We start from the raw sequence: 12,500 nt of genomic DNA on the forward strand, positions 1-12,500 counted from the left end.
AAGTTTTATTTTGTTCTTAATTTTCCTGCTTATATTGATTTTCTTCTTTTCATAAGTTAGATAACACATTTATTAACTTTTTGAAATATTGCGTTGCTGTAGTACAGCCTAGTAATGCTGAACGAATCGGAAAAGAACTGACCTTTGTCAGACACTAAGATTTATTTGTTATATTCCTATAAATTCCAAAGTTACTGTTGTTTTTATTAAATAATACAAAATTTATGTATTGTGTCACTTTAGAATATGAGCTGCAGGATGGTGAGGTAAACACAAAAAACTATATATATAATATATATATATTTTTTGTACTCCACTGCTCTACCATTCGTGCGTTTTTAAAATCTTGCAGTAATACATCCTAATAAAGTGAAACAATAAGACTTATCTTATTATATATATATATATATATATATATATATATATATATATATATATATATATATATATATATATATATATATATATATAAATAAAGTGCTGAATAGTAAGTATTTAAGCGATGGTAACATTTGGCAACATTGCCAATGTGAGTGTCGGTGATCGTGGATTCCAATTCCTTTTTATTGTCAAAAGACATGTTTTGTGGCGCTGGAAAAAAGGGCTCAGGTCATGTCTTATGTATGACTACCGTGAAAACCGCTCAGCCATTGACAAGAGAAGGTACTGTGGATCATGGTGGAAATGAGGGAAAAGCAATGGTGGATGCGAATTTGTCGCCAAAATGTATTGTGGCGGAATTTTTTATAAGCACAAATTGAATTAAAGAAAAAAGTTACTTTTGTGTTTATTTTATCATTTTTTACCTATCAATTGGTCGTATCGTGATCCGTGTAAGCCGGGTCATTTTGATTTTAAACCTACTTAAGGATACTACACACATTGGTCTTTAAGGACTATTCTCCCCCCGTAACCTTGTCAGTCTTATATGGTTGCGAGTTTGTGACGCATGCGCGAACAGTATTGCACGGAAATAAAACTGAGCGACTTGCCTCCGGACTGCCAGTGATTGTAAGGAAGCGTGGGAGGGAGGACGTATATCACTTCTTCCTGATTCCTTGTCAACGGTTTCGTTTTCACTCCCACGTTTAACAGTTTTGTCGATCTCAACCGACCAGCTGGTCAATTACAAACACATTTCTTGCCTATGGGAAAGCAATTTACATGAAGGAACATATCGTAACTTCTACATTTATATCAACTCCTCTACCACGTTTTATAGCTGTTATAACATATTCAAAACTAACATGTAAATGTCAAAGAAAGTCTGTCTGCTCGAACTTTTTAAAGACTGACGTTTTAATGACATCCATGAAAGTTTTACCCCAAATTTGAGGCTTGTCCCCCCACAAGCTAAAAAAAAAACATGAAGAATCGGAAGGAAGCTGGTAAGACATTTTTACGTGTGCTGCTCTTGATGTGCACTAGCCTGGTGACGGAGGGGATGAGGGAGGAGAGGGAGTACGTTGTTGTCCAGACTGCGAGTGGACGGATCCGTGGCGAGTATTACACCTTGCCCGACGGGACGAGGGGTACCAGGTTCCTGGGAGTACCCTACGCCAAAGCCCCGACAAAGCATCTCAGATTCAAGGTAACGTACTCGCAAGTGGCGTTAAGTCTCTTCTTTACCTTATTGTTTGTACTTTTTCACCCTGTTTTGGGTAGATAAGAGCTGTTTTCATTCGATTCTTGCGTGTTCTGCTTCGTTCGTCTTTGAAATAGTTTAGGAATTACAAAAACTGTTGATAAGGAAAACGGTCAGATGACCTCGCGTCCCCAGTTGGTGCTTGTTGCACGAAAGGGTGAGGCCTAATTTTTACGACTTCGCAATTTCTCCTATTATCATTATTCACTTGTAACTTTATTTCAATATGCTGTAAAGATAAGCAACGCATTGTTGCATTTTCCAGAATGTACGTAGGAGTACAGACACATTGCATTCAAGTAGTTGGTTCAACTGACAGCCTCAAATGTGAAACTACTTGGAAAAGCTTCGGCGTCACATGCATTCGATAGCAATCGAAAATGGGAACACACGACATGAACCCCTTCACCATATTGGTTTACTGAAACAAATTTAAAGGGTTGATATCACCAGACTATGTAGTTTAGTACATAACAGGTCATTCAAAGCGTTTAATCCTTGTTCACGTTAAACGTAACATATTCATTTGGTTCACATGCTGTGGGACAAGGACAGGCTTGTGAAACACATGACACGGTTGGCTGTGGCTTTGGTTAAGCCACAAACCTGTGCCATTATGATGCGATGGTTTCGATCTCCTACGGCATTAAATTGACAAAGTCCAACAGTTGTCGGTGACTGCTACTTGTCATGCCACAGGGCGGGCTCTGTGTGTGTGTGTGCGTGCGTGCGTGTGTGTGTGTGTGTGTTGGGGTGTGTCAAAGGCGACGTGTATAATTTTTAGATATACAATATGTGCACACGCGCGCTCACACACACATACACGTGCGCGTGCACACACACACACACACACACACACACACACACACACACACACACACACCGACGCTGGTGTAGTGGTACCGAGTTTGGTTACTAACTATAGGCAATTCACTCAAAGAATCTCAGTCGATCCTGCCTTTTTCGATTGGCAGCCCTGCTCACCCTTTGCTACGATGTAACACGAACTTTTGCATATCTACATATTTCAATTTGCGATCTGAGTGTCACTCTTCCGACCATATAAGTTGGTGCAACCGTACTCAAAAACTCAAAAATATAATGAATATGAGATGATAAAAGCCGTAAACTAATCGAGATCGAAAAACCATGAGTGGTATGTACTCAAGTCATGTTCAATTTTGACTCATGAGATTGATTGGGATGGAGGGAGGGAGCAAGACGATGTGCTTCCCGCCACCCGTCCAGTATCAAAAGATAATCATATAAACATTTCATTTTATCTTGTAAGTGTCACTTTATGGGATATGTGAAAGCACAGTCATATTCATGGCTTTTATATCACAGAAGACATATTAAATTTTACAGCCAGCCTCAAAATCATTGGACACAGCGATAATAAGTAAAATGCTGTATAAACATTAAAATTATATTCCTTATCTTATACTCGCTATAATTACTTTCTTTGTACTATCGAGATGGAAAGGTTTGACATAGGTGAACAAGGACTGCTTCATCCCTAGATGTACATGAAATTCACGTAACTCGTATAGTCACTGAGCTGAGTGAAGAAATATGGAAATATCTTAAAGAGGCTTGAGGTTTCAGCCAGCTCAGCGGGGGAAGGGTGAGCAGGGCTGCCAACCAAAAACGCAGAATCTACTGAGATTCTTTGAGTGAATTGCCTGTAAGTGGTCTTAAAATGGATTCACCCCAGGCCTGAAAAATATTGCAAACTGACCTCCCGATTTCTCTCTCTCTCTCTCTCTCTCTCCTCTCTCTCTCTCTCTCTCTCTCTCTCTCTCTCTCTCTCTCTCTCTCTCTCTCTCTCTCTCTCTCTCTCTCTCTCTCTCTCTCTGTATAACGTCATAGCATTATTCATTATTACTCATAGATCGGGCTATATATGAACTTTTGAGCTCTCATTCGGGGAGGGGTAATGGCTGTCGATCACGAGTCCAACATGTAATTCAAGACTAAGGTGGTGAATTTCACACACACACACACACACGCGCACACACACACACACACACACACACACACACACACACACACACACACACACATATATATATATACATATATATATATATATATATATATATATATATATACATATATATATATACACCAGTATATATACGACCACACGTTCACACACACACACACACGTACACACGCAAACATACACGCACATACGCACGTACTATACGACTCGGTGGCGCGGTTGGTAGAGTCTCCGACTGTCACTACGGCGGGCCGGGTTCGAATCCTGCCCAGGGCTGAAATAATTTCAGTATCGCTGTGCTTCAACTCGTTACTCCAACTCTCGTGGGCGGGGAGTTGGGTGTGTGTGTGCGTGTAAGGTAACAGCATTACCCATAGATCGGTCATACGAGCTCTGAGCTCTCTTTCGGGAGGGAAATAGCTGTCGATCACGAGTCCAACCCGTGATCCAAAGACCAAGGTGGAGACCAAGATGAATCAGATACATATGCAGATACACACATACGGATCCCGCCCAAGGCTGAAATAATTTCAGCATCGCTCCGCTGAGGGTTGTTACTCCAGCTCTCGTGGGCGGGGAGTTGGGTGTGTGTGTGCGTGTAAGGTCACAGCATTACCCATAGATCGGTCATATTTGAGCTCTGAGCTCTCTTCCGGGAGGAAAATAGCTGTCGATCACGAGTCCAACACGTGATCCAAAGACCATGGTGGTGAATCACGCACATATATACAGGCACATACAGATACACACATACACTGTCGAATGGAAAAGTGTTTTTTCAGTGTGTGGACAAGATGATAAAATCGTAGAATACCTGACCAGCCCTAGATAAGAATATGCAGCGGCGTTGTGGTCTCCGCATATTGTAATATGCGGTGATTATAATCATAATATGTGTAATGTTATAATGTGTGGAGGATGTAAGCAAGATGGAGAAAATGGAAAAAAATACTCAAAAGACCAGTGGCCAGATTTGTTGACATCCCAACAGATGCACAGAGATGAGAAGCACCGGGTCTGCCATTACTGAACGAAAGAAGAGAAAGAGTGTCCAGGTAATTAAAGGGAGTAGGTAAAGGGAGTGTCTCGAGGATTGGAACAAATTAGAAAAACAAAATCCCCCATGCAGATGCTCCAGCCCCTGCAATAGTCTAGAAGTCGATACAACCCAAGGTAAAGAGGTAAGATGAGGTTCCTACGCCAGGAGGCGCTCAGTAGCAGCTGCGGTCGAAGCCATCACCTTTGCCCCTTTTTTGCGCGTCAGGGACTGTTGGGGGAGGTCATGAACAGTCATTGCTGGGTATCTCGGAGAGTTGTTCGCGACTCGAACCCACAACTAAGCGAATACGAGACCAGCAGCTCGCTTCCGATGACGCCACGAGCGCACTCTTGTCACAAGCCATTTCAAAAGCAGGTAGGTCGTGGCCTTGAGGGAGAAGAGAAGGACCTCTCGTCCGGGAGGGCGATCACGAGTCCAGCACGTAGTCCAAGACCACAGTGAATCGCGAGTACGCACGCACACACAAACACGACCGCGCGCACAGATGTATGTATATACGCACACTCACGATCACACACATGCACATACATTTACACACACATACACGCACGCGAGCGCAAATTCAGCGATTCGAGTTCGAATCCCGCCCAGGGCTGAATATTTCAGCCTCGCTGCAATGTGAGCCGGCACTCCAACTCCAATGGGCAAGGAGTTGGGTGTGTATAAAGTCATAGCATTATTCGTAAATTGGGTTCTGAGCTCGCATACAGTTTAAGGTAACAGCTGTCGATCATGAGTCCGACACACACATACACACGCGTGCACATGCACACACACACGCACGCACGCACGTGTACACACATATATACACACACGTGCACACACACAAACATACACACACACACACACACACACACACACACACACACACACACACACACACACACACGCACACACACACACGCATGCATATATATATATATATATATATATATATATATACATACGTACACACACGAACAAGCACACTGCACACACACAAACACACACACACGCATACGCACACATACACACACACATACACACACACACAGGAGTTCCAGTTGAGTACTCAAATGAGGCTGAAAACAACTGACATACAAGATCTACTAATTGATTGCATGTTTATGAAAAGAAGGGAGAGTGTGTCAAGACTAGAAAAGGATAAATGTGGTCCCAATTTGCAAGGGAGGGATTAAGGGGGCAGGGGGCGGGGGTCAATGACATCATTGATCAGCTGTCTCTGAGGAGGGCAGACGGAAACTACTAGTGGCGGCGCATCAGCGCGGCCACGGGTAGTATATCTACTGCCTCAAGTATAATTCACAAGAATCGACAGGTGAATATAGAGCAGTACTGCCCTTGACCAGACTGAGAGATTTGTGAAAGAGAGGCGGGTGAAATATTTGGAGGTGATGGTCTTAACAGCTAACCAATCCGGTTTCAGAGAATGAAGTTCTTCGAATCAAGTCTGCTAAATTTTTATTCAAATCATCCCCACCCATTTCATCCCTGAATACACTCCACACCCCTCCACCCTCCCTCTTATCTTAGCACCTCCTGGATGACGGGTCATCCCTGCACCTTGTCCACTGCCCTGGGTCAGAAGCAGTGTCGCAAGACACAGCACATCCACAGCAAGGCCGCTTCATTAAATCGGCGACCCCCCCTCTCCGTCCCTCCCATGCATAAAAGGAGAAGACGGGGAGAAATCCCTTCGGGCTGCGTCAAATTTTGCTCACACATACTACCTCACCCCCCATCCCCCCGCCCATTCCACCTCATGCATCACAACATCATCCATATACAACCATTCTCCATTCACCCCTGTCTTCTGTCCTCTCCCGTTCTTCCTCAACAGACATTCCCCTCTTCCCCAAAGCCCCCCTCACCCCATCCATCCACCTCATCCTAGGACGTCCCCTCATGTTCACTCCTTCCACATCTGCCTTCCATACCTCTTTTACTAGTCTTTCTTCACTCATTCTTTCCATATGTCCAAACCATCCTAATACTCTTTCATCAACCCTATCTCCCAAGTCCCTTTCCACCCCTGTTCTCCTCCTCACCTCCTCATTTCTCACTCTATCTAGCCTAGTAACCCCCATCATACTTCTCAGACACCTCATCTCAAACACATTCAAACTCCTTCTCTCTTCCTCTCTTATGTTCCATGTTTCTGCCCCATACAGTGCTGCTGGCACAATCACTCCTTCATACAGTCTCCTCTTAGCATCCATTCCCAAATGTCTATTCCTCATTACACTCTTTAATCCACCAAGGCATTTACTCGCTTCTCTCAATCTACATTCTACCTCCACCTACACTCCACCTTTTCCTGCCACATTTGCACTCAAGTATCCAGAAAGATACAATAATGAAAACAGTTGTAAAGGGTGTGATCTCGGGTTGGGGAGAGGCAATTACACGGGTCCTACAGGGTTTTGGTCTGTGTATCAGGACAATTTCCCCCGGAGGATAATTTTCCCCCATTGACAATTGCCCCATGAGACAATTGCCCCCTAGGACATTTCCCCCGAGGACAATTTCCCCCCGTTGACAATTGCCCCCTGGGACAATTGGCCCCTAGGAAGAATATAAGGAGGGAGTGGTGGTTGCAGTGGGAGGTGCTAAGAAAATGACAGTGATGAGTGAGGAAAAGGGAGGAGAAATAGACTGTGTTGTTATAAAATATATTGATATACTAGAACACTTACTCCTATATAGTTTAATTTTTTTAAGCCAACTAAACAATACTAAAAAGAAATAAAAGAATTAAAAACATTTTGATAATTTGATTAAAACGTTAAGTCTATCTTTTAAATTTTTAGCTTCTTCATTAGAAAAATATTCAAAAGCTAATAACCATAATTTAGCTTGTTCAAACCCTACATTATTAGGGATAAATTTGCGGACTTCCTGCCAAAGCCTTTCTAAAGTATCATATGATTATTAGTATTTTCTGGATCTACGAAATGCCTATTGTGAAAAACAACACGATGATCAACCCCCTGTTTTTAATTTCAACTTATTATATCCAGGCCAACCATCTGTATTGATTACTGTGAAAATAGGCGTTTCTATAGCATAAAAAAATAAAACGTGTTTCTGTATTTCTTTTTAGGACTAATTTTGTTCTTATTTTCTTTGCGTTTCTACAAAGAATTCCCAAAACATAAAAATCCTTGGTTTTATATTCTCGCCCACGCTGGTCTTTTTTCTTTAAAAGATGCATTTCATCGCCTTAGAATTGCGTTAGATTGGATTTTTAACAGCAAATATGTTTTCTTAATCAATTAAAAAAAAGAGTTGTACAAACAGTAGTTTTATCTAACCCAAGATAGGCTGTTTTTTCTCCGTAAGAATATCCACGTCCATCAGAATTATAAATTAATGTACAAATTTGGCTAAATCTTAGGTTTGAATATTCAAACTTAGATTCATATAATAGTGAATATGTGCTCATGCATTTTTTCACATTACAGCGAAACAGCAACTTTAGACCGTGTCTTAGAGGACCGCTCTTATCTTTAAGCATTCCCCTTCTACATGATTTACATTTCAGTGTTAATGATTTATGTAAAATTTCATTTAGACGAAGAAAATTTAAAGCAGTTCTTTCATCAATCAGCTCTTTGAGCATGGGCTTAATTCTTTTTAAGCTTCTCAAAAAGGAAAATCAACAACTTGTAATTGTTCCAGCACTGAAAACGAGACGTAAATGTTTATCGTAAGGAAGGAATTTTCTCTTTTATATATATAAATGTAGATTTGTATTCTTTTTCAATTATCAACGGGGGGAAATTGACATCAGGGGGTAAATGTCCCAGGGGGCAAATGTCCCAAGGGGCAATTGTCAACGGGGGGAATTTTTCCCCCCGGGGAAATTGTCCTGGAACCTTTGATCTGGAATATGTGATATTCGTTATATATATATATACATATGTATATATATATATATATATATACATATATATACATATACATATATATATAATATATATATATATATATACATATACATATATATATAATATATATATATATATATATATATATATATATATCACAATAAAATAATGTCGTAGCACATTGGTAGAATTATACTAATGACCCACGTTCGGAGAAGAATAGGCGAAAGTAAAAATATCCGTATATTTCGATCACTATCTGTGATCCTCTCCGCGCTCTAATCCCTCGTTTTTCCCTTCGGCCTCGGCCTCGGGGCGGAACCCCAACACGGGATCCCCAGCACGAAGAAGAACGCGAAGAACAAGAAGTAGAATGCGAAGAAGAACGCGAGGAAGAAGAACGCGAAGAAGAAGGCGAAGAAGAAGGCGAAGAAAAACGCAAAGAAGAACGCGAGGAAGAAGAAGAAGAAGAAGAAGAAGAAGAGGAACGCGAAGAAGAAGAAGAAGAAGAAGAAGAAGAAGAAGTATACCACCTGACCCCGACTTACCCAAGCGCTTTTTCAAGAATATTTTTAGGACAAAGTATCACCGTAATACCATCTGTCCCCGACTTCCACAGTGTTTTTTAGAAGAATATTTTTATTTAGACTTAGATGACATAGATGAAAAAAGTATTGCGCCAAAACAATTTGAGAAACCAAGATCATGAAGAGACTAAAATAAAATGGAGATTACAAATTGCTAAGGAAGGTCTAGACAGTATTTATGATTGAATCTAAGAGTGGAAAATGAAAGTGAATGGAAATGGTTGATAATAAGAAGAGGCCGCCGAGGATTCAAATCAGATTTTTTTCCCCTAGGAAATAGAAGTAAGCAAATTTTTGGTTTTAGAAGATATTAACATAAAAGTGAGGGAAGTGCTCAATCCTTTGCGATCATTGGATGTGAGAAAAGCCCATGGTTTTAACGAGTATCAAACTGGATACTTAAACTAGCGAACAAGATTCGGTCTTATTGTATGTTCATTGAAAGAAGGAATAGTGCTGCCTGATTGGAAAAGCATTAATGTGGTACCAACTCACAATAGCTGAAGTATGGATGCACCACTAAACTACAGGCTGGCATCATTGACTAGCACAACAGTGAAAGTATAAGAAAGGATTGCGAAAGATCAGTGGGTCAAATATTTTGAAGAAATAAACATCCTGACAGACAGTCAGTCTAGCTTTAGATCTGGAAGGTCAAGAGAGGGAGGGCTTAGTGGACTGTGTGTACCCTAATCTAAAGAAGGATTTTGATAACTTCATTGTCGCCTTATATGGAAACTGGAGCATAATGGAAAACCAAGAGGTAAACTACTTGAATGGATGAAAGATTTGTAAATGGAAGGCACATGAGGACAGTAGTAAAGTAAAGAATAAGATGTCAGGATGGAGCAGTCACCAGCAGAGTTCCACAAGGTTCAGATCTAGCACATATAACGTTTCTTATCTATGTTATTGACATAATGGGAGTGGTTACAACAACCCATGGCAACATTTTTGCAGATTGTGTAAAAATCATGAGAAGAGTGAACAGCGAGGAAGACTACAGTGTGTTGCAAAAAGATTAGACACCATATTCACATGAAGGCAAAAATGGAAAATGAACTTCAATGCCAGTAATATAAAGTATTGGAAATGAGAAATATCTGCAAAAGACCATCTTTAGAATATTCCTCGGAACGCGAATCTATTACAAATGCGAAAGAGGAGAAATATTTGGGAGTGTTGATAAAATAGAGCATATATATATATATATATATATATATATATATACATACATACATACATATACCAAATGCTTTTTCCCCCTTACACGGGGGTTAACCAAAAAGAAAAAGGCATAGAAACCACTCCCACCCATTCCATCCACCCTCCTCCCTCCCTCTCATCTTGGCACCTCCTGGATGAAGGGTCATCCCTGCATCCTATCCACTGCCTTGGGTCAGAAGCAGTGTTGCAAGACACAGCACATCCACAGCAAGGCCGCTTAATTTATTCGGCGACCCCTCCTCTCCGTCCCCTCATGCAGAAAAAGAGAAGACGGGGAGAAATCCCTCCGGGCTGCGTCAAATTATTTCTCATACATACTTCCTCACCACCCCCCATCCCCTACCCACTCCCCTTCATCCATACATAACCCTTTTCCATTCACCCCTATTTTCTGTCCTCTCCCGTCCTTCCTCAACAGACATTCCTCTCCTCTGTAATGCCCCTTTTACCCCTCCATCCATCTCATCCTAAGACGCCTCCTCATATTCACTCCTTCCATCTCTGCCTTCCACACCTCTTTTACTAATCTTTCTTCACTCATTCTTTCCATGTGTCCAAACCATCCTAATACTCTTTCATCAACCCTATCTCCCATCTCCCTTTCCACCCCTGTTCTCCTCCTCACCTCCTCATTTCTCACTCTATCTAGCCTAGTAACCCATATCGCACTTCTCAGATATTTCATCTCAAACACATTCAAACTCCTTCTCTCTTCCTCTCTTATGTTCCATGTTTCTGCCCCATACAGTGCTGTTGGCACAATCACTCCTTCATATAACCTTCTCTTAGCATCCATTCCCAGATGTCTATTTCTCAATACACTTTTAAATCCACCAAGGCATTTACTCGCTTCTCTCAATTTATATTCTACCTACACCCCAACTCCTCCCTTTCCTGCCACATTCGCACCCAAGTATCTAAAACTATCCACTTCCTCCAGTCTCTCTCCCTTAATGCTCACTTCCAGCCTGCTGTCACTCTCTCCCCTTGTACATCTCCTCACTTTACTTTTGCCCACATTTATCTTCAGCTTCCTTCTTTCACACACCTTCTCGAACTCTGACACTAACTTCCTCAATCCCTCCTCTGATCCTGCTACAAGCGCAGTGTCGTCAACAAACAACAGCTGGCTTATTTCCTACTTTTCTCTATTTCTTTAACCATCTCCAACCCCTGACACACTACCCCTGCATTCACTTCTCGCACCACCCCATCCATGTATAGATTGAACAGCCAGGCGACATAACACATCCTTGACGAAGTCCCACCTTTACCTCAAACCATTCACTCTCTCCATTTCTAATCCTAACACAAGCTCTACTACTCTCTTAAAAAGTCCTGACTGCCCTTAACAGCTTTCCTCCTATCCCATATATCTGTAGTACCTCCCACAGTGCCTTCCTGTCTACCCCATCGTAAGCCTTTTCCAAATCCACAAAAGCCCAACAAACATCCTTACCTTTTCCTATAGCTTTCTCACATATCTGTCTTACCACAAAAATCTGATCTACACAACCCCTACCTGTCCTAAAACCACACTGTTCCTCACCAATTACTGCCCTTGACAGCTTTCCCTCTACCCAACATATATACAATAGCTCTCACAGTGCCTTCTTATCTACTCTGTTACAAGAATTCTCCAAATCCCTATAGGTCCCTCCCCCCAAAAAAAAAATAATAATAATAATAATAATTTCCTTTTGCCCAAAACTTCTTGCAGACCTGCCTTACCTAAAAAGTTTGATCCACGAATCCTCTACCATTCCTAAATACACTGTTCCTCACATATTTTTCTCTCTGTTCCTTTTCTAATCCTCTCAGTCAACAACCTTCCATATGCCTTTCCAACTACACTCAACAAAATGATTCCTCTCGAATTTTAACATTCGCACTGTTTCCTTTTCCTTTGTAAAGCACAACTATGCAAGTACTCAAGTCTTCCGGCACCTTCTCTTTTAGACACACATTAAACAACCTCACCAGCTAATCCACTATAAATGTATCTCCCTTTTTCAAATGCTCCTCATGGTACCCATCCAACCCAGGTGCCTTACAAGCTCTCATCTTTTTCAATGCTGCTTTT

The 12,500-nt window shown here is 41.4% G+C and overlaps 1 protein-coding gene across 2 annotated transcripts in view; it reads left to right on the forward strand.

Annotated features, from left to right (window-relative positions):
* The first annotated feature begins 1,020 nt into the window (after positions 1-1,020).
* The window catches only part of LOC143026589 (cocaine esterase-like), a 271,858-nt gene continuing 260,378 nt past the window's right edge, over positions 1,021-12,500 (forward strand). For both annotated transcript variants that reach the window (XM_076187231.1, XM_076187232.1), the window contains exon 1: positions 1,021-1,591. In XM_076187231.1, coding sequence (XP_076043346.1) covers positions 1,367-1,591 — 225 coding nt within the window. In that variant the 5' untranslated portion in view covers positions 1,021-1,366. The remainder of the gene's footprint in view (positions 1,592-12,500) is intronic.

The sequence above is a fragment of the Oratosquilla oratoria genome, chromosome 6, assembly GCF_046742065.1.
Source record: "Oratosquilla oratoria isolate Oo_2021 chromosome 6, ASM4674206v1, whole genome shotgun sequence".
Classification (NCBI taxonomy): domain Eukaryota; kingdom Metazoa; phylum Arthropoda; class Malacostraca; order Stomatopoda; family Squillidae; genus Oratosquilla; species Oratosquilla oratoria.